Source organism: Trifolium pratense, linkage group LG7 (assembly GCF_020283565.1).
Source record: "Trifolium pratense cultivar HEN17-A07 linkage group LG7, ARS_RC_1.1, whole genome shotgun sequence".
Classification (NCBI taxonomy): domain Eukaryota; kingdom Viridiplantae; phylum Streptophyta; class Magnoliopsida; order Fabales; family Fabaceae; genus Trifolium; species Trifolium pratense.
In genome coordinates, this window is record NC_060065.1 from 23009183 (window position 1) to 23035516 (window position 26334).

Consider the following 26334-nt stretch of genomic DNA (forward strand, 5'->3'; position numbering starts at 1 on the left):
GGCGCTGCACTCTTCCGTCATACTTACCATTTCATCATCTAGCGGTTTTCTTTTCTTTGTAAGCAGCTCCTTCAAAAACTTTGCATAACTTGGCATTTGCTCCAATGCCTCAACCAATGGTATAGCCATCTCAAGCTTGTTCAACACTTTCATGAACTTCTTGAACTCCTTCTCTCGTTCAAGATTCTTAACTTTCTTTCTCCTAGGATAAGGCATCCTAGCATATGGCGATTCATCAACTCCCTTACCTTTCTCCACCTTCTTGCTCTCTTTTTCTTTTATCTCCCTCTGTTTTTCAACTTCTTCTTCCTCATCCTCACTAATCTCCACTTCCTTAGACATCTTTTCATTTTCGACTTCTCCCTCATGTCTCTCATTTTCAACTACAACCTCTGGCTTATTTTCAACCTCTCCCTCAATGACCTTCTTTTTCAAAGGCTTCTCCACAGCTGGTCTCTCCGGTATCTCTCTACTTCTCAAGGTGATTCCATTGCAAGTTTCATTCTTAGGATTATCATGAGTGTTTCCACCGAAACCTCCTTGATTTTGTAGCATTGAAAATTGTCTTGACAGCTGACCCATTTGCACCTCAAGATTCTTTATAGAAGCTTCATGATTCTTGTTAGAGGTTGCTTGACTCGATTTCATCGCTTCAAAGTTGCTTTGGGTCATGAGCATGAATTGATTGAGAGTCTCTTCCATCCTTGATGGAGGCCTTTGCTGCTGTTGCGGTGCACCCTGACCTTGCATATTGTTCCCCCACCCGGACCCGTTGTTATTGTTGTTGTACGGCTTCCGGAAATTGGCTAAGTAGCGAGCTTCCTCTGAACCCTCCGGGAAACATCCGCCATTTGGGTGGTCCTGCAAACAAAAATCACAACGCACATTGTCAATTTTACCTATTGGAGAAGTTTGAACTTGTGGATTGGACAGCAGCTTCATCATTGCTTCCATTTGGCTAGTCATTAGCTTTTGCTGTGCTAATAGGGCTGTTTGAGTATCCAATTCCAACACTCCGCCTTTCTTTTTGGCTCCTCTATCATTAGTAGCTCTATACTCGTTTTGAGCCATACTTTCCACCAACTCTCTTGCTTCAGTTTCGTCACGGTTCTTCAACGAACCACCGGCTGATGCGTCAAGTATCATTCGCGTTTGAGCCCTCAAACCTTGGGTAAACATTTGCATCTGATTGTGGCCATCAAAACCGTGATTCGGACACCTTTTAAGACAAACTTTGAACCTCTCCCAAGCATCATAGAGCGTCTCTCCATCCATTTGTTCGAAGTTACTAATCTCAGCCCTTCTTTCTAGAAACTTGTGAATGGGAAAGTAACGATCTAAGAACTTCTGCTCCAGCTGTCTCCAAGTCTCAATCGTTCCGGCGGGTATCGTATCCAACCAATCTTTAGCACGGCCGGTGAGAGAATGCTTGAATAACCTCAGTCTTTTGTCCGATTCACTCACCCCCGGTGGATCGGTATAGTCGCAAGCTTCATAGAAGTGAGACAAGTGTAGGTTCGGGCATTGAGCTTCCGATCCGGAATAAGGATTCTCTTTTAGGGCGGAGAGGACCGTGTTCTTGATGTCAAATGAGACCGGATTCGCCGGTTGAAAGCCTTGATTGGCTAGGGCGTCATTGTCTCTTCTCCCATAATCACCAAGAGTACGTCTTTGCGGTTGAGGAACCGGTGGATCCTGCTCTTCTTCCATTGTAGCTGAACTCTGTCCTTGACAGTCCGGTGTACCACCTAGCAAAGCTTTTCCTCTTGAAGCTTGAGCTTCCCTTGTTGCCTTCTGAATTGCGCGAGCTGTCTTTTCAATTTCTGGATCGAACTGCAGCTCAATGGGACCTGTCCTCCGCATGCACAAGGAAACACACAAGTAGAACGCTCCGGGAGAAAAATATAAAACAGAAAAATAAGGAAAACACAGAAAATATGAACACTATTGCCTTGTCGAATCAATCACAATCCCCGGCAACGGCGCCAAAAACTTCATGGATAATTTTCGCAAGTGAACGAATTACCACGTAGTAATAAAAATATCGATCCACAGGGATTGTGTGATTAAACTAGTCTAATAGTGTTCATAAACATTATGCAAGAAATACACATAAATTGGGGGTATGTTGAGTGATGAATTGTTAGAAAACGTGCTTTGATATAATGGAAAAGCGAGGTAGAATCATCGGAATCACCTAGTCTCTAGCTAAACCACATGCAATCTACTATATCATAGGAATCTACTCAAGTGTTCACAACTGGATCAACAAATTAGTGAATCGCAATCTCTTGTCAAAATCCACTCTATTCGTTGTCGATACTCCCCCGATCTCTCGGGCGGAAGCTACCTACAACGAATGATATGAAAGCGCGTCGATCGTTCGCTACACTCTATGTCTCAATCTCTCGACCGGAAACACTCGAGTGCTCAATGCAATTCAGTTCAGAAATTAAATCAATACTCTCGCACGTGACTTAACTCGAAATCATTACAACACTAATGAAGGATTATAAAGCATTAAGAGAAGAATTGCATTAAGTAAACACTGTTAACAGAGTAAATCCTTACAATTAAGCAGATTACATGAGATTCAACTACATCCTAAGCTATCCTAGATCCTACCTCCACAAGGAATTTAGCTCCTCATGTTGCTTCGATCGCGTCCTAGCTTCAACTTCATGGCTTGAGAATCCATGCTATTGAGGTGCTCGGAGCTATCCTATGGAGTCTTGAATCCGAATCTTGAAGTATCCAAAACCAGAATATAGATGAATATTGCAGAATTTTCCAACCCTTTAACAGAAAAATGCAGAATCCTTATATAATGATCGCAACCACGCCGCACGCCAGATCTATCACGCCGCGCGTGGTTGCACTTTCTTCAACGACGCCGCGCGTGTAACGGTATCACGCGGCGCGTGATCAAATCTGAGGTCTCTGATCTTCAACTCTGCCATCTTCACGCCGCGCGTGATAGCTCCACGCCCCCGGCGTAGTTGTTCCTCTTCTCTTCACGCCGCGTGTGGTCAGTGCTACGCCGCACGTGATCAAGTCAGAGAGCAATCCAATTCCTGAACAAAGTTTCACGCCGCGCGTGGTCAGGTATCACGCCGCGCGTGATCAAAGTGAAAACTTGGCTCCCTGTGATCTCCATCACGCGGCGCGTGATGGGCTACGCCCCCAGCGTAGTGAAAATCAGCAATTTCCTGCAATTTTTCCTGTTTTCTTGCAAAACAAGTAATCAAGCTTATGATTAGATTTCTCTTACATTTATTGCTTAAAACCTACTAAAATGCATTTAAAGTTGCTAAAATAGGCATGGATTAGAGAGTGTGACGATCCGTCATCAAGCTTCTTATGTTGTCTTCAGGCCAAAGCGGTTATTAGACTTCGCAAGCCCAATAACCTACTGTTACTAATCACACCCCACTAATAAGTCATACTTATTTCTCCCGTCATTAACTGTCCTTATGTGTGTGACCCTATAGGTTCTTATGACGTTGGCAATAATATTAATATCAATATTATAAATAGTGAGCGGTATCTAGCAACACATCACTGCTACCCAAGTCACAAGAATGTCACGTGATCTGACAAACCTTTCCGTGATAAATATCTTGTGTATAATTACCCTTTTACCCTTATGTCTATATTGAACACAAGACATAGTATGTCACCCTTGCTAAGTTCAATATTGGGCCCATAGACATATCTCCTGTTATGTAGGAGGGGCAAATTCCATCTACGTCACTCATGTCCCTCAGCATGATTCGTGGAATACCCATCAACCAACTTTATAGTCATCCTGTTACGGATAACGTTTGAATGGCAACAAGGTAATACACTCCTACATCTAGGGTACATAGTGATTTCAGGTCGAAGGTTGGAATACACCACTTATCACTATGAGAATATCTTATGACATTTCATAACACACTATGTAGTATTCTCACGGTGGGTCAATCCGATACAAATGTTACCCTTAACATTTATATCTATGTGAAGACTTGATAACTCTTTATCTATGATCCGTGAGATGTGACCATCAGTCTACCAACATAATAGTCTCTATGCTTTAATGTTATCCCATTTCACTTTAAAGCTTGACTACAGATGCTTCAAGAATAGTGTTCTTATGTTTAATGGATTCTCACGATTAAGTCATACTTAACGTTCCACTTAATGAACTAACTATTCTAGGGACTTTATTACTTTAACACATAAACATAATAAAGAAGAGCCTTTATTTAATAAATGAATTATTCAATACAAGTATCATGCAATCATAAATAATTGGTCTCTAGGGCTTACACCAACAAAACCAACCAAAAAATTTGGTGCCAGCGGCGGCAGAGGGAGAGAAAGAAGAATATGGGAGGGGCGGTCCTGATGTCACGTCAGTTTTTACAAAGTACCACTTATTTGATGGCTTAAATATTTATTACGGCGAAATAGCGACCACAAATCTTTTATATTATAAGCTTGTATACACAAGCAAACCATAAACCCTAATTTGTTTTCCCTAGTTTCCCTCCATTTTATCTTGCAATTTTTATTAAAAAATAATACAATTTTGTCTTGACTAGGAATCGAACCCGCAACCCTTCAATGCAAAAAAATATCTCGAACCACTATGGCAAATATATAAATTATGATTAAAATTATGTGCAATAATTGATAAACACCATCAATTTTAAAAGTATATCATATCAAAATTATTGTTGACTATATTATTCATCATGAAATATTTTTATGTCTTTCCTGATCAATGATTTTTTTTCTACCGGATCATAAATTTAGAGAATAATTATCGTGTGAGATTTGGAAAGTTATTATCACGTGTGATTTGAAAAGTTATTATCAAACTCAATTCTGCTAAATCAATTTTTTTTGCAATACAACCAAACACAACCATAGTCATGTCACTAATCACATTCATTATTTTGATTTTAACATTGCAGATTTAATATTAACCGATGATCAATTGATACAATATGCACTAGCAGATATTGAGATGATGTTACGTAGTTATGGGAAGAGTTTAAAAGATTATCCTCCAATGCCTAGACCAGACACATCATTAGTTCCTGATATACAAAATAGTTTAATACACGACGAATTGAATTATAACAGACAATCATTAGCTGAGGAACATGTTAGATTGATGTCAACTATGACTTCAGAGCAACGTAAAGTATATGACACAATCATAACAAGATTTAACGAAAACAAACCTGGTGTGTTTTTTCTTTATTGTTATGGCGGTACAGGGAATACATTTATCCGGAGGGCCACGTCAGCCGCATTACGCTCAAAAGGTGTGATAGTTTTAACAGTTGCCTCAAATGAGATCGCTGCATTGCTTATACCTGGCGGTAGAACAACACATTCAAGGTTTTGTATTCCTCTAAATGTTGACGAGTTTTCAACATGTACCATAGTTCCTAAAAGCCCTTTGGCGCTATTAATACAAAAACCAAAGCTCATTATATGGGATGAAGCACTAATGATGGACAAACACTGTTTCAAAGCTGTTGATCGAACTTTAAAAGATATTCTCAAGTCTGTTGATGAAAAAATAAACACATTCCCTTCGGTGGAAAAGTTGTTGTTTTTGGAGGAGATTTTAGACAAATTATACCAGTAATACCTAAAGGTACAAGGCTAGAAGTTGTTCATGCTACTATTAATTCTTTGTTTCTTTGGAATTTTTGTGAAGTTTTAACATTGAGTAAAAACATGAGGCTTCTCGGTGGTGCTTCGAGTGCAGACGTTGAACAAAGAAGATTTTTTTTTGAATGGGTTTTGGGTGTTGGCGATGTAGAAATTGGAGATGACAATGACGATGATTTAGAACTTGACATTCCATCAGATTTATTGATTCCAAATTCAGGTGATCCTCTTGCTTCTATCCCTAACTTTTACAAAACATGAACGATATAACGTATTTCCAAAATAGAGTTATACTAGCTCCTAAAAATTCAATAGTCGACACAATAAATGATTATATGTTGGATTTAATTCCTGGTGAAGAAAAAACATATTTGAGTTATGATACTTCAATCACACAAAATGTAGATGGTCAAACAGTGAATGATGTTCATACTCCCGAATTTTTGAACACGATTTCTACGTCGGGACTTCCAAATCACAAGTTGAGACTTAAAGTTGGAGTTCCAGTTATGCTATTAAGGAATTTAAATAAAAAATTAGGATTATGCAATTAAACAAGACTTATTATTACGAGATTGGGAAAACGTGCTCTTGAAGGAAAAATTATTCTAGGAAGTAATATTGGTGATCAGGTTTTCATATCTAGATTTTCTCTAACACCATCTGACGTGAGAATTCCTTTTAAATTTCAACGGAGACAATTTCCTATAATGATTTCTTTTGCGATGACTATTAATAAGAGTCAGGGACGATCTTTAAACCATGTTGGGATATATCTTCCATCGCCAGTGTTTTCACATGGTCAGTTGTATGTTGCAATTTCAAGAGTTACTTCTAGAAAAGGATTAAAAATATTGATCATCGATGACGACAGTGAAGATACGACTAAGACTTCGAATGTGGTCTATAAGGAAGTCTTTTGTAATATAACATAATTTTCTTTGTATGAATATTTATCAAAAATTATTGTTGAACTATCGTTTAATGTTACTCAACTTTTTTCATATACCTTACATTATTTGAATTATCATATCTTATTTAATCATTATATATTTTACAGCTAATCAGACCCGTGCACCGCACGGGTCGATGTTCTAGTATGCAAGAAATAATGGTGAATTTTATGAGGGTGTCACTTTTTAGAGTGTTGGAGGATTAGAACCCGATGGAACGAGAGGCAATGTTGTGGGACCCATGTATAAATTGCAATAGTTTGCATTTTACAATACAAATCGTGAGTAAATGATTCACATTTTATTTTAGGTAACACAAGAGGTGTGGGTTCAAACGTTGTGATGTGAAAATAATTTTGCAGCTCGTTAGTTAGATGCAAAATAAGTTCTCATTTAACATGTAGGAATATTTTGATAATTTTAAAGGATATCAAAGAAGGTATTATGAATGAACAAAAAATTGGATTAAGAGATACAAATGGATCAAGTCCCAAACAACAAGATGGCACAAAGATAGCAAGTTGTTTGGCTTAAATGCAGTTTTACTCCTCATGTTTTGAAAAATGCGGAATTTTACCCCTCCTAATTTGAAATGCGGAATTTTACCCCCCCTATTTTATAATTTGTTGGATTTTGCCCCCCACCAAAATTCTGCACAAAATCTGATTCTGAGCCTCAAGTTCAAAGCTTCGCACAGAACTCAATTTGGATCAATAATTCACAAAACTGATACCGAAACGACCGTAATCAAGTTAGCTTTCCACAGAATCAAACCCCACTAAATTTGGAGTTACAGAGAGAGATTAAGTACCGTTTTAGTGAAGGTCTGTTCAATTACTAATTCTGCAGAAATCTACTTGTGATCTTCAAATTCAACATCGTCTACCGAACGCATCGTAACTCCAAATTCGACGAAATTGAAATGCCAACAAGGGAAATTTTGTTAGCTTTCCATACATGTATATAGTATTAAAAAATGAGCTATAGGGTGAGAGGCATGACGAAAATACCAGTAGTAGTTTCATACGATAATTAATTTGAATAGACCTTCACTAAAACAGTAATTAATCTCTCTCTGTAACTCCAAATTTAGTGGAGTTTGATTATGTAGAAAACTAACTTGATTGCGGTCGTTTCGGTACCAGTTTGGTGAATTATTGATCCAAATTGAGTTCTGCGCGAAGCTTTGAACTTGAGGCTCAGAAGCAGATTTTGTGCAAAATTTTGGTGGGGGGCAAAATCCAACAAATTATAAGATAGGGGGGTAAAATTCCGCATTTTAAAATAGGGGGGTTAAAATTCCGCATTTTTCAAAACATGAGGGGTAAAACTGCATTTAAGCCATAAATAAATTAAATAGTATTTACAATACAAAGACGAAAATACCAGTAGTAGTTTCATACGATAATTAATTTGAACAAACCTTCACTAAAACGGTAATTAATCTCTCTCTGTAACTCCAAATTTAGTGGAGTTTGATTCTGTAGAAAACTAACTCGATTGCGGTCGTTTCGGTACCAGTTTGGTGAATTATTGATCCAAATTGAGTTCTGCGCGAAGCTTTGAACTTGAGGCTCAGAAGCAGATTTTGTGCAAAATTTTGGTAGGAGGCAAAATCCAACAAATTATAAAATAGGGGGGTAAAATTCCGCATTTTAAAATAGAGGGGTTAAAATTCCGCATTTTTCAAAACATGAGGGGTAAAACTGCATTTAAGCCAAGTTGTTTTTATCTCTTTTTTTTTCTTTTTCTTTTGAGGATAAAATTGTAAAAAACTTATTAATTAAGGGTAAATAGTTGGAAAAAAAAAAACACACAAACAAACATCACATGATTTCACTTACGGCACAGCAGCAGTAACATAACATAACATCATCAGTCAAACAAAAGAAAATGTCGATGACAATGGAGAACGGAGATGAGTTTGCTGTTGGTTGTTTCCTGTCAATTAGGACAACATTGGGTGATGAATTTGAAGGTCAAGTTATGACCTTTGATCGTGAAACAAACTACCTCGTACTCCAAGAATCCTCCAAACATGGTCCTCGTCGAAACATTAGACTTTTGAAAGCTGATTATATCAAAGATTTCACCTTTTTAGGTCAAGGTCAAGACCCACTTCATTCTCATGATTGTTCCCTTGATCTTAATGCTCTTCAATCAAGGGAAGAACTTGCAATTAGGTATTCCAATTTTCAAGTTTTGATTTTTTTTTTTTTTGTTTTGAATTTGTGAAAGTTATTATTTTTAAGTGATTTTTGTTTTTGGGTTGTAGACAAGCTGAAGCAGATGCTGAGAGGATTGGGGTTGGTGTTACCACCGAAGCACAGAACATCTTTGATGCTTTATCTAAAACGTAAGTGCTTTGTGTGTGATAGTATTTGTTTCATTTTTTTGAAATTAATTCAATTAGTGTGTGTGGAATGTGGATCATATCATACTCATTATTATCATGTCAAATTTTTATTTTATGGTGACAACTCCCATGCCCTAGAGTTAGTTATTGTGATATAACCCTAGATTAGATTAGTTTCTAACATATATATAATAGGAGGGGTTTTTCTTTTATCCTATGAAGCACAAATACGTACACTGGACACAGAATACGGACACGTCAACACCGATAATAATTTAAGAAAACGACATAATTCGATGTAATCGTAAGTGTATGTGTTGTGTCGGTGTCAGACACCAGGACACGCCTAATGCGAGGAGTGTCCGTGCTTCATAGTTTTATCTAAAACAATCTGTCTCTTATGCTCCTCGTAGTGACTTTCATTATCCTGATGGTTGTATCCTGAACTCTTTGAATAATGAAATACGTTAAGTTGGTTTGAGTCAAAATTTTATAGGGATTTATGGAGTAGTTAAATGCGAGTGTTTCTGAAAGAAAAAATGTTAAGATACATAAATGAGATAATTTATTGAGTAGAACAATTTTGGTTATCTAACTATCATTTCATCTTCTACTTTCTATAAGAGTAGTGTTGTCAAATAGTCGCGCTATAGCATAGTGAAATTCGAACTAATCTCTGATGCTCTGCTATATTCTATTTTGGTACAAAGTGTTGTCAAATAGCGGTGCTATAGCGTTTTGGAATTTTAACCAACCAATCACTATTGTTCCATGATATTCAATTTTGGTACAAAGTGTTGTCAAATTGTGGCTATAGTGGCTCTAGCATAGCGGAATTTGCACAAACTACTATTTTCCGCAATCTTCAATTGACAACACTGAATAAGAGTTGTAGAAAAGTTTATGCAAACTTGTTCATATTTATAAGCTTCTTGTCCCCGTTGCAAAATTCTTCTGTGTAGCTAGCTTTCTATATAGATTTTCCCTTTTTTGTAATTTATTCCCTATAGTATGCATTATTTAGGTTGACTGTGGGACTTACTTTACAGGGGAAGACAATTCCCCTTTTTTGTAAACGGAACATATGTGTGATTGTTGTTTTAACCATAAACTTGGTAAACGCTTTTGTTGGAGTTTTGTTAGATGTTCTAAGTGTTCCCAAGTTCCAACACCGTATCAATTGAATAATGTGAAGGAATGTCCAAAAAACAGTGTTGTCGATTGTGGTACCAGGGGGTGGCCTAGGTGGGCCACGGCTCACCCCCATTTTTTTTTTCCATTTGTAGAGTATTAGTTTAAGTATATTATTATTTATGATTTCAAGTCACTTGGTACACGTATTAGTTCAAGTATTAGTTTAGAGTCTATTATTGATGATATTAAGTCACTCGGTACATGTAGAGAGTATTATTTGAAGGTCTGCAGTTTGAATTCTTGATGCTCAACTTTGTGCTTTTTTACGACAGTTTTGTATGCAATATATATATATATATATATATATATATATATTATAGTTTTTTTAATGGCCCACCCGAGTTTCTTTTCTTTTAGTTCCGCCAATGAGCAGCACTATGACACTATTGAATAGTAGAATTTAAACAACACTGGTCTAAAACAAGAAAAAATATACGTGATGATTTGTCTTGCATATGCTTAGTGTTAGTTATCATAAAACATAGGAAAACTTGTGTACCTTTATTTTCTATCAGGTTTTCTTTTCCTTTTCTTCGGAAGTTTTAGTTGTGATGTTAAGTTGCAATCATTATCTGTAATTTGGGGAAGTCAATTAATGGAGTACTTGAACTTTTAGTATGTGAACTTTCACTGTATTATTTATCATGGTAGAATATTCTTGACATGAATTAGTCCTTTCATGCAGTTGTATCAGAATTTTAGTTAGTTGTCCTGTGATTGTGCTCGTTGATATCCTCCGGACCTCCATGGGTATAAAGTGTACGATATACTTGGATAACACCTGAAAATTACCTAGATAGTAGCAATCCAACCTTTTGCAATTTGGAGTCAGAGCGTTAAGTTGGTTAAATGTACTAATCAACGCCATAATATCCTGTCGTGAATCGTATTTATATATAGATAGACCACCATTTTAGCTATCTTCCATCTGATCTACCTTCCTTACCAAGGCTTCTATGTGTCTTTTATGCACAAGTTCAAACCAGTGTTGTCAAATAGCAGCTATAGCGTAGCTGAATTTGGATAAACCACTATTAACTATTTAGCACAAAGTATTGTCAAATAGCAGCTATAACTCTGTAGCATAGGGTAATTTGAACAAACAACTATCTTCCGCGATCCACAGTCGAGAACCCTTGTCCAAACAACCTACGACAATACTTCACTATCTTTCCTGCTATGGATTCTGCTCTTACTTTTTCTTTTGCAAAAGCCTAACCATGTTACCTAGCAGCTACACAGTTTGGGTTTTGTGAATTTAACTTCTTACTTTTATATTTTTACCATGAATGTTAGGATTGTACAATTCATTTATAAGGAAAATTCATTGATATTTGGTGCTTTTTATCTTTGAATCGTCAGCTTTCTTACTGTTTTAGATTTGTCTCGGTCAATATAAATTTGATTCATGAACTAACAATCTTGTACCACATTAGTTTTCCTTTTAACCGATGATATTATCATGTAACCAGGCTTCCAGTTCGGTGGGACAAGACTGTCATAGTTGTGATGAATGAGGTGCGTGTCAGCAGTCCTTATCACTCTGAATGTGTGATTGGCGGTACACCTGCTGCAAATGACCGGGTGAAGAAAGTGGTAAATATTTTTCTCCTATTATTTGTTTAGTCTTAAATATATGTATTGTGTATAAAAAAGTTTTGTATTAGTATCACAATAGATTGGTCTAAACACCATATGCTTAGGATTGTTTTTCCTGGTGGCCTTATGATTCGTTATTACTTCAAAAGAGTGAAAACTTAGTCACGAAAACGTGTTTTCCTTCTTTATTAATGCATTTTATTTTTCTAATAGAATTTCTTTTAGTAATAATACATCCATTTAGGGTCTGTTTGGATTGATTTATTTGAGTTTATTTATTGGCAAAAAAACATGGGAAACTGTTTGAGGGAGCTCATGGAAACAACTTATGCCGTTTTCAACTTATTTCCATAACCTCTAGAAAAACTTGTAAAAATTGAAAACAACTTACAGCTTAATTAAAAACGGTCTGTCTTTATTTTACCTTTTATTGTAGAAATAGCTTATACATAAGCACCTAAATGATAAATGCATAATTAAGTTGTTTATCCAAACAAGACCTTATTTGAACTGAGCTAGTGGTTAGGAATTTGAGTAATTTGTGGGTTACAGATTCAAACCTCGGACCCGTCATTGTACAAAGAGAGACCAATTACTTTTGGGGACTCTGTTAGGCTAAGACATTGTTTCGGTTATTTCTTATTATAGATGATAAAGTATTATACAACTTGTTTCTCGGTATATCATTCACACTTATAATTCTTGTCAGGTAGTGATGTTAATTTTTCTTTTACCTTATTTGTAGCTTGACTTCGAGAGGAAGAGGTTACAACTTCGCAGTTAGGAAACAACGTCCAAGGAAAAAACACACGATGGATGTATTGTATTCGTTCCATATGTTATCATCTTTTATATTAGGCTTAAATGCAGTTTTACCCCCCCTATTTTGAAAAATGCGGAATTTTACCCCCCCTATTTTAAAATGCGGAATTTTACCCCCCCTATTTTATAATTTGTTGGATTTTGCCCCCCCACCAAAATTTTGCACAAAATCTGCTTCTGAGCCTCAAGTTCAAAGCTACGCACAGAACTCAATTTGGATCAATAATTCACCAAACTGGTACCGAAACGACCGCAATCGAGTTAGTTTTCCACAGAATCAAACTCCACTAAATTTGGAGTTACAGAGAGAGATTAATTACTGTTTTAGTGAAGGTCTGTTCAAATTAATTATCGTATGAAACTACTACTGGTATTCTCGTCATTCCTCTCACCCTGTAGCTCATTTTTTAATACTATTTACATGTATGGAAATCTAACGAAATTACCCTTGTTGGCATTTCAATTTCGTCGAATTTGGAGTTACGATGTGTTCGGTAGACGATGTTGAATTTGAAGATCACAAGTAGATTTCTGCAGAATTAGTAATTGGACAGACCTTCACTAAAACGGTAATTAATCTCTCTCTGTAACTCCAAATTTAGTGGGGTTTGATTCTGTGGAAAGATAACTCGATTACGGTCATTTCGGTAGCCATTTGGTGAATTATGGATCCAAATTGAGTTGTATGCGAAGCTTTGAAGTTGTGACTCGAAAGCAGATTTTTTGCAGAACTTTGGGGACATACCTTCACTAAAACGGTAATTAATCTCTCTTTGTAACTCCAAATTCAGTGGGGTTTGATTATGTGGAAAGATAACTCGATTACGGTCATTTCGGTATCCTTTTGGTAAATTATTGATCAAAATTGAGTTGTGTGCGAAGCTTTAAAGTTGTGACTCGAAAGCAGAATTTTAGGGGGGGCAAAATCCAACAAATTATAAAACAGGGGGGGTAAAAGTCCGCGTTTTAAAACAGGGGGGGTAAAATTCCGATTTAATCAAAACAGGGGGGGCAAAACTGCATTTAAGCCTTTATATTATAAGCTTGTATATACAAGCAAACCCTAAACCCTAATTTGTTTTTCCTATTTTCCCTCCATTTTATCTTGCAATTTTTATTAAAAAAATAATACAATTTTGTCTTGAATATGATTCGAACCGGCAACCATTCAATGTAAGGTAATATTTTCAACCACCATGACAATTATACCAATTGTAATTAAAATTATGTACAATAATTGATAAGCACCATCAATTTTAAAAGTATATCATATCAAAACTAGTATCCGGACCCGTGCCAAGCACGGGTAAAATGAGACTAAAAAATTAATATTTTAATATTAAAATTTTCATCATTCTGAAATAAAAATGATGAAAAATGAAAAACTATAACATAAAAAAAGTAGGATCCCGTATTTGTCAAAAATAAAATAAATTAAGATCCCGTATTAATATATAAATATAGTCAATTAAAATAGTTTTAAAATTATTTACAATTCAATTAAAATTGTACCTCTGATTTTTTATTTTACCGAAAATTAAACGTACAATTTTAATATATTTCCCGCGTGAATCACAAAAAAAAAGAAAAAGAGTAGGTCCCGTATAAATTACAAAAAAATAAATCATGTCTCTTAATATATACGTAAAAATATAGACTCGTGTGTAAACTTTTTTAAAAAAAGCCCCCCAAACAAACAAAACAAAGTTAAAATAATCTCATAATACCCATAGTAAAATAAATATGAAACAAAAATACCCTAAAAAAATTATTTGAATATATCTTATATTAGTTAATTTAATTTCCACATCAAAATCCTCCAAATAAAATAAATATAGAACATCGTATAAATTATTGGAAAAAAATATGTCTTTGTGTTAATATATGAATAAAAATAACGTATTTATTGTAATATATTTTTTTTGGTATTAAGTAGTATTAACACTCTTGTTCTCATGGAAAAATTCGCTGATAATTCACAGTTCGACTATCAGGTAAGTATAGCCCCAAAGTAATACATGTGCAAATATATATGCGCATGTAAATTATAAATACAAAAATCTCACGTAAATTATAAAATAAAAATATATTTCCGTCTTAATATATGAATATAAATATATAATCTTCATATAAATCAACAAAAAAAAAAGTTATATATAAATAACAAAAAAAATGAACACAGACCCGATAAAAAATACAAAAAATAGATCAATGTATGAATATATGAGTAAAAATATAAAATCTCGTATAAATATCTTAAAATAAAGCCCCCGAGCAAACAGAAAAAGTTAAAGTAATTTCATAATATCTAAAGTAAAATAACTATGAAAAAAATAGGAAAATGCTAACTTGTTCCCTTAAAATTAATGTAACACATATAATGATTTAAATAAAAAAATATTTTATTAAAATTCATGCGGTTAATTCAAGTTTAAATTTTCATAAATAAAATGCAGAAAAATTTATTATATAAAAAAAATCCACAAAATTGAAGAGAATATTTTGATATTTGGATTCTTTAACATGTACTCTAAGAATTAACATGACCCAAAAAATTAGTCACAAATTGCGGACATAATTTTTTATTATTTAATCGTACACATTAATAGTCTACACTAATTTAATTGCGCGACATAATTTTTCTAATTTTGAGTTTTTAAGAGACTTGGGGTTGTTGTTGTTTAACTCCAGGAACACGATGTACTGTGATGGGATCCTCTTCTTCTACTTTTATATTATATGACTTTATTGGACAGTGCGAGTGTTCCGATTTTAGCATATCTTATGCCTTGATTAATAAAACCACCTTATGTAATAAAAAATTATCATAAATAATGCATTCGACACAAACATTGAAATTAAAAAAAAAGTTATATATGTCTACATCATAAATCAAATTACATTACATTGCAACAACTGAACATAAATCTCCAAAACGTAAAAGTAGCAAATTGAAAAGACAAACAAAACTAAAAAATGTAAAGAATTATTCTTCAATGTCTTAAACACATGCCTTAGATGAGTCCGTCATCATTCTACCAAACAGATCTACATATAAAATAGATTTAAAAATTAAAATGAGTAATATGAATTTACGATAGAGAAATCGTTTACCACCCCAAGCTTTTATTAATCCCTTAATTTTTGAAATTGCCTTAATTTATGAGGTTCATTCTATATTTAACATTTCCAAAAATATATTGCATTACCATATTTTTCAACTATTTTAAATATACTACGGTCAATAATTATATACTACTACGGTCAATTTTTTTTAAATGTATTCAGAAAAAGAAATTAGTGTTGCTATAATTATTTATAAAAAATATTTCATTTAAAAAAAATATTTTGATTTAATGTACCTATAGTTTTTTAAAAAATAAAATTATTAAAAAGCTTTTATTTACAATATAAAAATTAAATACCTTTTCCTTACAATATAAAAAAAATCATTTAGATAAATACTTCTTTTAATTAGTTTTTTTATTTTATGTCAAAGATTAATACAAAATTATTTAGAGGATTTTATTTTATTCTTTGAATTCGAATTTACTATAATTATAGAGATTGATATTTCTATTTTTATTAAACAAAACGTGTGGCTAATTTACGCCCAAATAAATATATTTCAATTTCAAATTCATTTTTTTTATTTGCTGAAAAAAATGAGCTAGTAAACATTTATTAGAATTAGAATTCTTTGAATTGTTGCCTTATATGATTTTAATTCATTCTATTTTATTGATGAGTGAATCAATTAATTAATATCAATCAATTAATTGATATTATAAATATAGAATTGAAAAATGTATTTGCATTAAAAATGAGTTCAGATATGCTCCATTACCTTATCCTCCATTACCTTTCCATTACCTTGCTCAGATCGTGACACATGGATAAAAACTAATCAATGGTCCAGATTAAATTTGAATATTAAATTCTTCTTCTTCCTTCTCTCTCTCAATTTTCTTCTTCTCCGCAAAACAAAACACCTCTCAATCTCTCCACCGCATCTCCTTTCCCATCACCGGCCAAACCCTTCTCCCACCCCGTTCATCTTTCACCTCCCTTTCACTTTCCGTCTTTTGCGTCAACACTCAACATCCAACGCGTTGCCTCACCGCCACCGCGAAGTCCATCTCCACCTCAAGTTCCCGCCACTGTGTTTTTGTTCTTGAATTGATTACAAGAATAAACAAATCTGCGTAAAATCTGCAACATTGAGCAACAACATTGCATAAAAAAAATCTGTTTTAATTCTTGAATTGATGTACTCCCAGGCATAGCACTGTACTTTTAGTTTTAATTAACAATTAATCCCTAAATTGAAAAGGGGAAAGATGCACTGGGTTTACAAGTCAATTCCACAAAGGAATTCCAACGGTGACGCAATGGCAGAGTTAACTACGGCGGAGAGACGATGGCGGGACGACGGCAAGAAGACAACGGTAATGTAGAAAACGGATTGCAATGTCACCAACTCCATCTCTCTGAAAATTGTATCTCTGTTTTTTTTATTAAATATATATAATTATTTTCAGAGTAACAAAATGAAATTGGAAATATTCATTCCATATGGCAACAGAGTAAAATTTTTATAATTTGCCGTGTTGTAAGATTCATTCCATATGGCCACACCCACACAGTAACATAATGAAATTAAAAGTATGACCATTAAAATGGGGTTAGGACAGAAGGGTTTGGCCGGTGATGGGAAAATTGAGATGCGGCGGATTGAGAGGTGTTTTGTTTTGACTAGAAGAAGAAAATTGAGAGAAAAGTATGAAAGGAAGAAGAAGAAGAAGAATATGATATTCAAATTTAATCTGGACCATTCATTAGTTTTTATCCATGTGTCACGATCTGAGCAAGGTAATGGAAATGTAATGGAGAATAAGGTAATGGAGCATATCTGAACTCATTAAAAATATGCTAAAAACGTATTTGCTTTAATTGGTTTAATAATCTTATTAATAGAAAATATGCTAAAAATATATTTTATGTCAAAGATTAATACAAAATTATTTAGAGGATTTTATTTTATTCTTTGAATTCGAATTTACTATAATTATAGAGATTGATATTTCCATTTTTATTAAACAAAACGTGTGGCTAATTTACGCCCAAATAAATATATTTCAATTTCAAATTCATTTTTTTTATTTGCTGAAAAAATGAGCTAGTAAACATTTATTAGAATTAGAATTCTTTGAATTGTTGCTTTATATGATTTTAATTCATTCTATTTTATTGATGAGTGAATCAATTAATTAATATCAATCAATTAATTGATATTATGAATATAGAATTGAAAAATGTATTTGCATTAAAAATATGCTAAAAACGTATTTGCTTTAATTGGTTTAATAATCTTATTGATAGAAAATATGCTAAAAATATATTTTATGTCAAAGATTAATACAAAATTATTTAGAGGATTTTATTTTATTCTTTGAATTCGAATTTACTATAATTATAGAGATTGATATTTCCATTTTTATTAAACAAAACGTGTGGCTAATTTACGCCCAAATAAATATATTTCAATTTCAAATTCATTTTTTTTATTTGCTGAAAAAAATGAGCTAGTAAACATTTATTAGAATTAGAATTCTTTGAATTGTTGCCTTATATGATTTTAATTCATTCTATTTTATTGATGAGTGAATCAATTAATTAATATCAATCAATTAATTGATATTATGAATATAGAAATGAAAAATGTATTTGCATTAAAAATATGCTAAAAACATATTTGCTTTAATTGGTTTAATAATCTTATTAATAGAAAATATGCTAAAAATATATTTGTAGTACAAATAAGCTAGTGCAACATAATGATATATATGGTAGTGCCAAAATAGCCTGTAGTACATTTTTTTTTTGTTGCATTATAATTTATAAATAAGTATAGTTTTTTTTTTTTTTTTTTTGTATGTCAATTTTCATGACTTGTTATTTGGTCTATTTATAAAATTTAAAAATACAGCATGTTTTAAAATAATAAAATAAGGTTCTTTATTTTTTATTTTTTTTTTAAAAAGTTCCTTATGATTTGAAGTGGAAGTGGAGATGTTTAAATGACTCGGATCTTGAAATTATAAAACAACACTAAAATTGTATTTTGTTAGTAGTTTTATGGACTAAATTGATTAATACAATTGAATTAATTGATTGTAAATCACGTGTTTCAGTCTATTAAATGTCGCGTAGATGATGGTGGTCAGTAATAATTAGCTTGTTATATGTGATAATATTTTGGTACCGAAAAATAAACTTGTTTTTTTAGCAAAAAAAACTTGTTATATAAGCAAATTTTTGTAAAAAAAATAAATGCAAATTTCTATCATACTCCCTCCATCCCATAATATAAGCAAAAAAAAAAAATTCACACTTATTAAGAAAAGTGGAATATGATGATTTGAAGTATGATTTTTTGTGTTTTTCTTGAAATAAGTTTCATTGGAAGATGTAAAAAGAATTTTTATTGGTTATTTATTATTGAGGAAAGAAGAGAGAGTAAATTAAATGCAATTTGCATTTAATTTTATGAGAATAAATAAAAGTAAATCTTGAAAATGATAAAAGTTAGTTTTTTTTGCTTATAATTTTGGACATAAAAAAGTGATTTTTTTTCTTATAATATGGGACGGAGTGAGTAGTTGAATGTAAAGAGAAAACTTTCAATCAAATATTAAAGAGGAAACCTTTTTTTAAGGCACCAAAGAAAAAAAAACGCCAGAAATTGACCGATGTACACAAAAGTAATTTTTATTAATTAATATTTGACAACAAATGTGGTTTAGTTTTTTTTTTTTTTTATAGGCAAAATCAAAATAAGATGCAGGAAGATGTACTTCAACCCATTACAACAAATGATTAACAATGAAGACAACTAATATGATTATTACACTATCAAGCAAAAGAATAAACACTATTAGCATCCAAATTAAGAAGTTAATTTGAGGCCCCACAAAATGTTCTCAATATTCTTGCCTTCTCCCATGAAAACAACTTTGTTTCTCGTGTTCCACACATTCCTGAAAAATAGAAGAAGAGAGAATGATCAACAAAATAATAATAGAATAAAGAAGAAAAAGTTGAAGAAAATTATAAAGACAACAAATATGATTGATAAAAGAGAGAATAAATTAAAAATTCAAGTAATTCAAGTAAATAAATAACAATGAAAATAACTAAGAGAAATAACCAAAAGAAAAGATTTGAAAAATTGTGAGTTGTAGTATTCACACAAAGATCGTATATATATATATATATATATATATATATATATATATATATATATATATAGAAAAAAATGGAGATATGAATAATTTTGTCTTTAATATGAAATTAAAATCATTAATATCAAATATGACCAATTAGTCAAAATAATAAATTACATGATTCATCAACAATCAAAAACAATCATATATTATCACATCTTTTTCAAAAAAGAAAATTCCATGATTCTTTTTTTTTTTGGTCAAGCCATGATTCATTTTAAAAAAATATAAAATATTATTTTCACGTTTTTTCATTTTGTTTAAATCATTTCATCCACAAAAATAAATAAATAAATAAAAATTGGTTTTTAAAATTATTTGAAGTTAGTAAAAAAATAAAATATTTGAAGTTGAAATAGTAATAAATGAAATATTTTTATTATTATTTTTAAATCGAATATTTTAATTAATTAGAATTATTTCATTATGAATTATTTCCTTTTTAAGTAGGCAATTTAATATAAGGCATATTTCATTCCTTTTTGAAATAAGGCATATTAGAATATTACTGTTTTTAAAAAAAAAGAATATAAGGTATATTCCATTTTATTATAAAAAATTGAAATGTTTATGGAAAAAATTGGACGGGGGAATGTTTATGGAAAAAAATTGGACAGCTATATTTAATGTTTATGGAAAAAATTGGACAGCTATTATTTTTCAAAGTAATTATGGTCATTTTTCAAAGTAATTGGACAGCTATTGAATGTATATCAACATTAAATGTGAGGAATGAGGTTGAATGAGGAGAGGAGAGAGAAAGACAAATAAGTCTGGCTTATTACATATTATAGATTTTAGATTATTGTTGACTATATTATTCATCACGAAATATTTTTATGTCTTTCCTGATCAATGATTTTTTTCTATCGGATCATAAATTTAAAGAATAATTATCACGTGAGATTTGGAAAATTATTATCACGTGTAATTTGGAAAGTTATTATCAAACTCAAATCTGCTAAATCAATTTTTTTTTCAATACAACCAAACACGACCATAATCATGTCACTAATCACATTCATTATTTTGATTTTAACATTGCAGATTTAATATTAACCGATGATCAATTGATACAATATGCACTAGCAGACCAATTGTGATTTAAATTATGGCCACAAAGTGTTAAGCTCCATCAACTTTCATAGAAAAGATTTCATATAAGCACCATCAATTTTCATTGCACAATTTAAACAATTAAAAACCGATAATCTCTCATCTCTTATATTATAAGCTTGCTAACATAAGCTAACCCTAAACTAAATTTTCGCCCCTCTCATTTTCTCTTTCTTTCTATTGCAGCTTCATATTCAAAAAATACAGATTTGTCTACGATGAGAATCGAACCTGCATCCCTTACTTACAATAAAGTCTTTCAACTGCTAAAACATGTGCTTCAATTATGAAAGAATTTAGGAATCCTAATATGTTAACCCTGCTTTCAATTAATTTGAACGGCGGAATTGATCACATTTTTATTTATTTATGGATGTCTACTTAAATTTATGTTCTTGATTGTGTCTTTAAATTTTTTTTTAACCTTTAATTATCATCAATTTTTTAATCTTTAGTTATCAGCAATTTTTTTTTAATAAGTAAACAAAACGATGGGGTTCCAAAATTATTTAAAAAATATATAAAATATATGGAGTGCTAGCAACACACTCTTTAACAAACACACTCTAACACACTCTATTCTATTGGTTAAAATTTATATGGGTCCCATAAAAGTTATATGGGTCCACATTTTTTTATGGGACCCATGTGAATTTCAACCAATAAAAGAGAGTGTGTTGGAGTGTGTTTGTTAAAGAGTGTGTTGCTAGCATTATTCAAAATATAAAATAAGCACATAAACAAATAAGAATAATTAGTCCATGAAATTCCCTATACTACTCTTATTGAAAATGCTCTTAGAATTTTTATATTTTATTTTTTATTTTTATTGTTACATATTACATCTAATTAGACTCATGGTGCATGAGTCAAAGTTCTAGTTGTTTTAAATTATACTTGTTTTGGGATTTTGGATCTACGTAGAATTCGATCGCATTTTGGGAAAAGGGGAAAAACATTGGAAGGAAAATGAGTGTATGCTTTGCTTGTCAATTTCTTAAGGGAGGAATGCTTGCCATATGTTATGTTTTCAATTGTCATACGGATAATTTTTATCCCACAATGATTCTGGTTCTATGTTCTTCTTTCATTTTGAAGAACAATTTGTATGAGGAATGATATATGTCTTGGATTTGTTTGGAGCCTTACTTTGTTGATCAAATTTCCAAAGATACAAAATCCTTATTCATTGTTTTGTTCCAATCTTCATGATTTGTTCTTTGGGTTTTAATGTAATTTTTGAGGTTTTGGTCCGTTTTAATTTTGCGTCTAGTCTATCTTCTACTTCCCTTTGTCTGCGATTCAGCTTCGCTTCCTCTAGATCATGCCGAGATTCATTTGTGTTGTCTTGAAATGCTTGTTTTATTTTTGTTTTGAAAGTATTATAAAAAGAACAAAATTGATTTGAAGAATGTCTGGGTCCTCCAAAAACTTCCAAAACTCTAAATATATTTTTTAAGTTCCCTCCTATTAGAGAATTTTAGTTTAAAAGGGTCCCTGCTTAGTAGATGATGAAATTTGTGTCACTTGAATTTGCTAGTTGAGCTAGAATTTGTGGATACCATGAATATCTCTCTACATGTATGTGTTTAGTAAAAAATGTGGTTTATTATATACTACTAGATTAAACATAACTATGGTGTAACTGCAGAGATTATTTTTCATGGGTTTAGATCATCTCTAACAAAGATCTTCATTATTATAGTTTTATGTAGCATGTGACATAAAGATATATATTTCACTCTTCCTTGTATTGCATTCTTTTGCTACATATCTTTTTGTGTAGCATGTGAGATTATCAAGTTAAAGGAAGAAGGTTGTTCTTCTGTAAGCCTTTATTTTAGTATTTGTCTGACATCATGTCATATGGGGATGTGTTATGGCTTGGTCCACAACTAAATTTTCTTCTATGTAGTATTATATTTTACCATTATGAACTCTTCACTTTGAATAAATAGAGTAATGAATAGGTCAAATAGAAATGGCTTTTTTCAAAACAATGTGTAGCCGAAAGGGAAACCTAAAGCACCTTTGGTAAAAGTTGCAAAATATATGCACAGATTAACTTTGTACATGTTTCATTTTTAATGATCATATTCAATGGAATTTGAATTTATTTTTTTGGGTAGAAGAGGAGAGGTAAAAATCCTCATCAGGTCTGCAAAAAATAAAGTAAGACGAGTTGGGCAGTGCTCATAACCAATCATATAAATCTCTTGCTCACACCCCATATTAGTGAGGGCATCTGCACATGAATGGCTTCACTTACGATAGGCATGACAAATTTTCACCTCTCAATCCATAGCCAACAAACAATGAATCTCTTTTACATCTTGGAACACTTCCCAATGGATTTGAATTTTTTTTTTTTTAAACACAATGGATTTGAATTTTATACTCGCATTTTCCGCATGTGTTATAGTGGAACATCATGTGTTGTCCAATTGAAATCAGAATATATGTTTTAACTGTGTGGTTTGTGTCGAAAATATACAATTGAAAAGTAAATCAATTTTAAATGAATGATCCACATTTTGTGATTATTGAAAATCGCAACCAAAGATTAGTAAAACTTACCAAAGAATATATATATATATACAAATTGTGTTGTAGATGAAGCAGGGACGTACTTGTGTGAGGCTTGGTGTGGCTATAGCCACACAAGCTCAGCCCAAATATTTTTTAAAAATGATAATAATAATTTTTATAAATAATTTTAAATTATTCTGTTCATACAAATATTAATGTAAATATTAGTTTGGAGTTTATTATTAATGACTGTAAGTCTCTCGATACATATTAGTTTAAATGTTAGTGCAGATATTAGTTTATAGTATTCAACTCTTTGGTTATACATAGTGTATTATTTTAAATTATATACTTTAATTATATAAAAATCAACTTTAACGATTGTGGCATAGAAATATGAAATGACATAAAATAATAGGTTTAATTTTTTCAAGTAAGAAGATATGGGTAAAATTGGAATAAATATTAATAAGTTATAAGTTAATTGAATTAGTTTATCAAAATAAACTATAAGCTAGTAGAAGTTTGGGTTCTATATATTTTGGTCAAAGATAGAATCTTGTGATGTATCAAACAATAGAAACTTTGTATGTATGATTTTACATATAATCAATAAGTTATAGTTTTTGTTTTTTCCCGAATAGAAACTTTGTAGTTTTCTGGATATAGTTTGTTAATTTTTTTTTTAAATAGAAATTTTCTAAATTGTTGGTTTGTTGGTGTTTTTTTAGATACACATATTGTATTAATAATAATTTCATATGTTATTCGTTGTTTAACTGAATTATTAAGATAACGATGATTTTTTTTTTAAACTGCCTAAAAATTTAGTCACATCGGTAATCCATGTCTGGGTCCGCCCCTGAGATGAAGTGTATATCTGAAAGAACCGTTTCGTTTCTTCACGCCAAAGGAAAGTATAACAAAATACCAACATCAATTTTAAAATTCACAAGTGGTTTGGGTTATGGGGAATTTTTTAGCATTGTTTATTAATAATATTGATAAGATTATATCATTGTGAAATTCCTCAAATGAAGGAAGAAAGGCACGTGATTTGAATTTTTTTTAAAGAAAGCATAAAAAAGAAGAATACGAGAGAACATAGCTTTCGAAGATTATGAAACGTAATAGAAAGAACAAATAAGAGAGAGCATAGCTTGCGAAGATTATAAATTAGGAGAATTTTATTAGTACCTGGATTTCATCCAAACAAAAAAGAAATACTATTTTGCAAAAATATAGGAGTAGGTGCTAATTTGAGGTGAAAAACTCACTTAAGATTTCTATAAAACAAATTTGAACATATCTTGTGTGTCTAACAAAATTTTTCAACTGAGATTAGTCATCATTAAATAATGGTAGGAATTTTGTAAGTATAATATAATAACAAAAAAAAAAAAACCGTCAATTCATTGGTAAATTTAATCCGGTATTAGAAATGTAAATTTGTTAAACACCCTAATTATGAAAGAAAAAAAAATGTAAATTTGTCAAAGACCCTAATTATGAAAGGAATAGAAAAATAAATAAAATTTATGTGTTGAACATTAAAAAAAAAATTCAAATATCATAAAATAAAATTCCAATTATGTGCTACATCTTTACTCATTCCAAATCCACTGATAATTCCCACACTTCTAAATTCAAAAAAAGTAAAGACTCATACCTATGTTACCTGATGTTGAGAGTTTTCGTAGGTATCAAGTTTCCTTCTCACCACCGGTATTGTCAATTAATCATATAGATTTAACTAAAACCTTCTTCTTTCTTAGTGGTGTTAGTGGTGTTATCACTACTTTTGCCCTCTAGTACTTCTTGTAATAGAGGTGCTTAATAAAATTTGCTGATTCAAAAAAAAAATCATATAGATTTAACTAAAACCTTCTTTTTTTGATAAACTAAAGTATCTTTCGCACGCAACTGCAAGACTAATAATTAAGAACCTAAAACCAAATGATTAAGAGTCCCAAATATCTATCACTTGTGCCTTGATAACTAAAATATTTTTTGATTCGTGATAATGGGATTGCTAATAGAAAGGTTGATCATTACATTCATAATAAAAAAGATATAATATTACTGCTTGACCTTGACACACACTGCACTCCACACAAATTAGTTACCATCGGTCGGTTCTTTACCGCTAGCTAGCGGTCACTCTCGCTGGTGACCTCAATCAATGGTCAAGATTGGACGGTTAAGATTTCAAATTATCAATTTGATCCGTTTATTCTTTATCGACCGACTTATATAGACCGACTGCAGTGACTATAGGAAATTTCACCCATATGTGAAAGGTTGAGCAGCAAGTAACTAACAATGGACTAAACAATCAACCATATTTTATTATTATTATTATTATTATTATTATTATTATTTTACCAAATATTTTATTAAATTTTTAAAACTAGAAAAAAGTCACAATTTACAACCAATGTGCTACTTCCAACTAATTTTCAAATTCTGGGTCAAGTTAAAAATAAAAGCTTTTGATCGTTTACAGTCAATAAGAGGTAAAAAAGTGAAGAAAATGGTAAACTTTTTGTTGTGTTTAAAAACTCAAAATATTTTACTGATTTTTTTATGTTTAAAAAAATATTGGTGTGTGTTAAATAGTAGTAAATCTGAGGTTAATAAAGGTGAAGGTCAAGATGCTTTTATACATTACTTTATCTTTACGTGTTGAATAAAAAGAAAAGTACTATGGTTATTGGTTAACACTATTTAATAGGGATTACAATACAATATATTGTACTAATAAAATCTAAAGCAATGTAACAATTCAGAGATTCTTTTGGAT

The 26334-nt window shown here is 31.6% G+C and overlaps 1 protein-coding gene and 1 non-coding gene across 3 annotated transcripts; both read left to right on the forward strand.

The window, feature by feature from the left end:
* Positions 1-1201: 1201 nt before the first annotated feature.
* LOC123900173 lies at positions 1202-1307 on the forward strand. The gene has a single exon (XR_006805825.1). It is a non-coding gene; the product is annotated as a small nucleolar RNA R71 (small nucleolar RNA).
* Positions 1308-8460: 7153 nt separating this feature from the next.
* Positions 8461-13795, forward strand: LOC123895578 (protein LSM12 homolog). 2 transcript variants are annotated; one of them, XM_045946017.1, is made up of 5 exons: positions 8461-8812; positions 8905-8985; positions 11652-11775; positions 12524-12631; positions 13636-13795. In XM_045946017.1, the coding sequence occupies exons 1-4, from the start codon at positions 8523-8525 to the stop codon at positions 12560-12562; spliced, it is 534 nt and encodes a 177-aa protein (XP_045801973.1). In that variant the 5' UTR covers positions 8461-8522; the 3' UTR covers positions 12563-12631; positions 13636-13795. The 2 variants fall into 2 exon arrangements, with proteins under 2 accessions (XP_045801973.1, XP_045801974.1); XM_045946018.1 differs by having other exon boundaries at positions 12524-12626; positions 13631-13795.
* The last annotated feature ends 12539 nt before the right edge of the window (positions 13796-26334 follow it).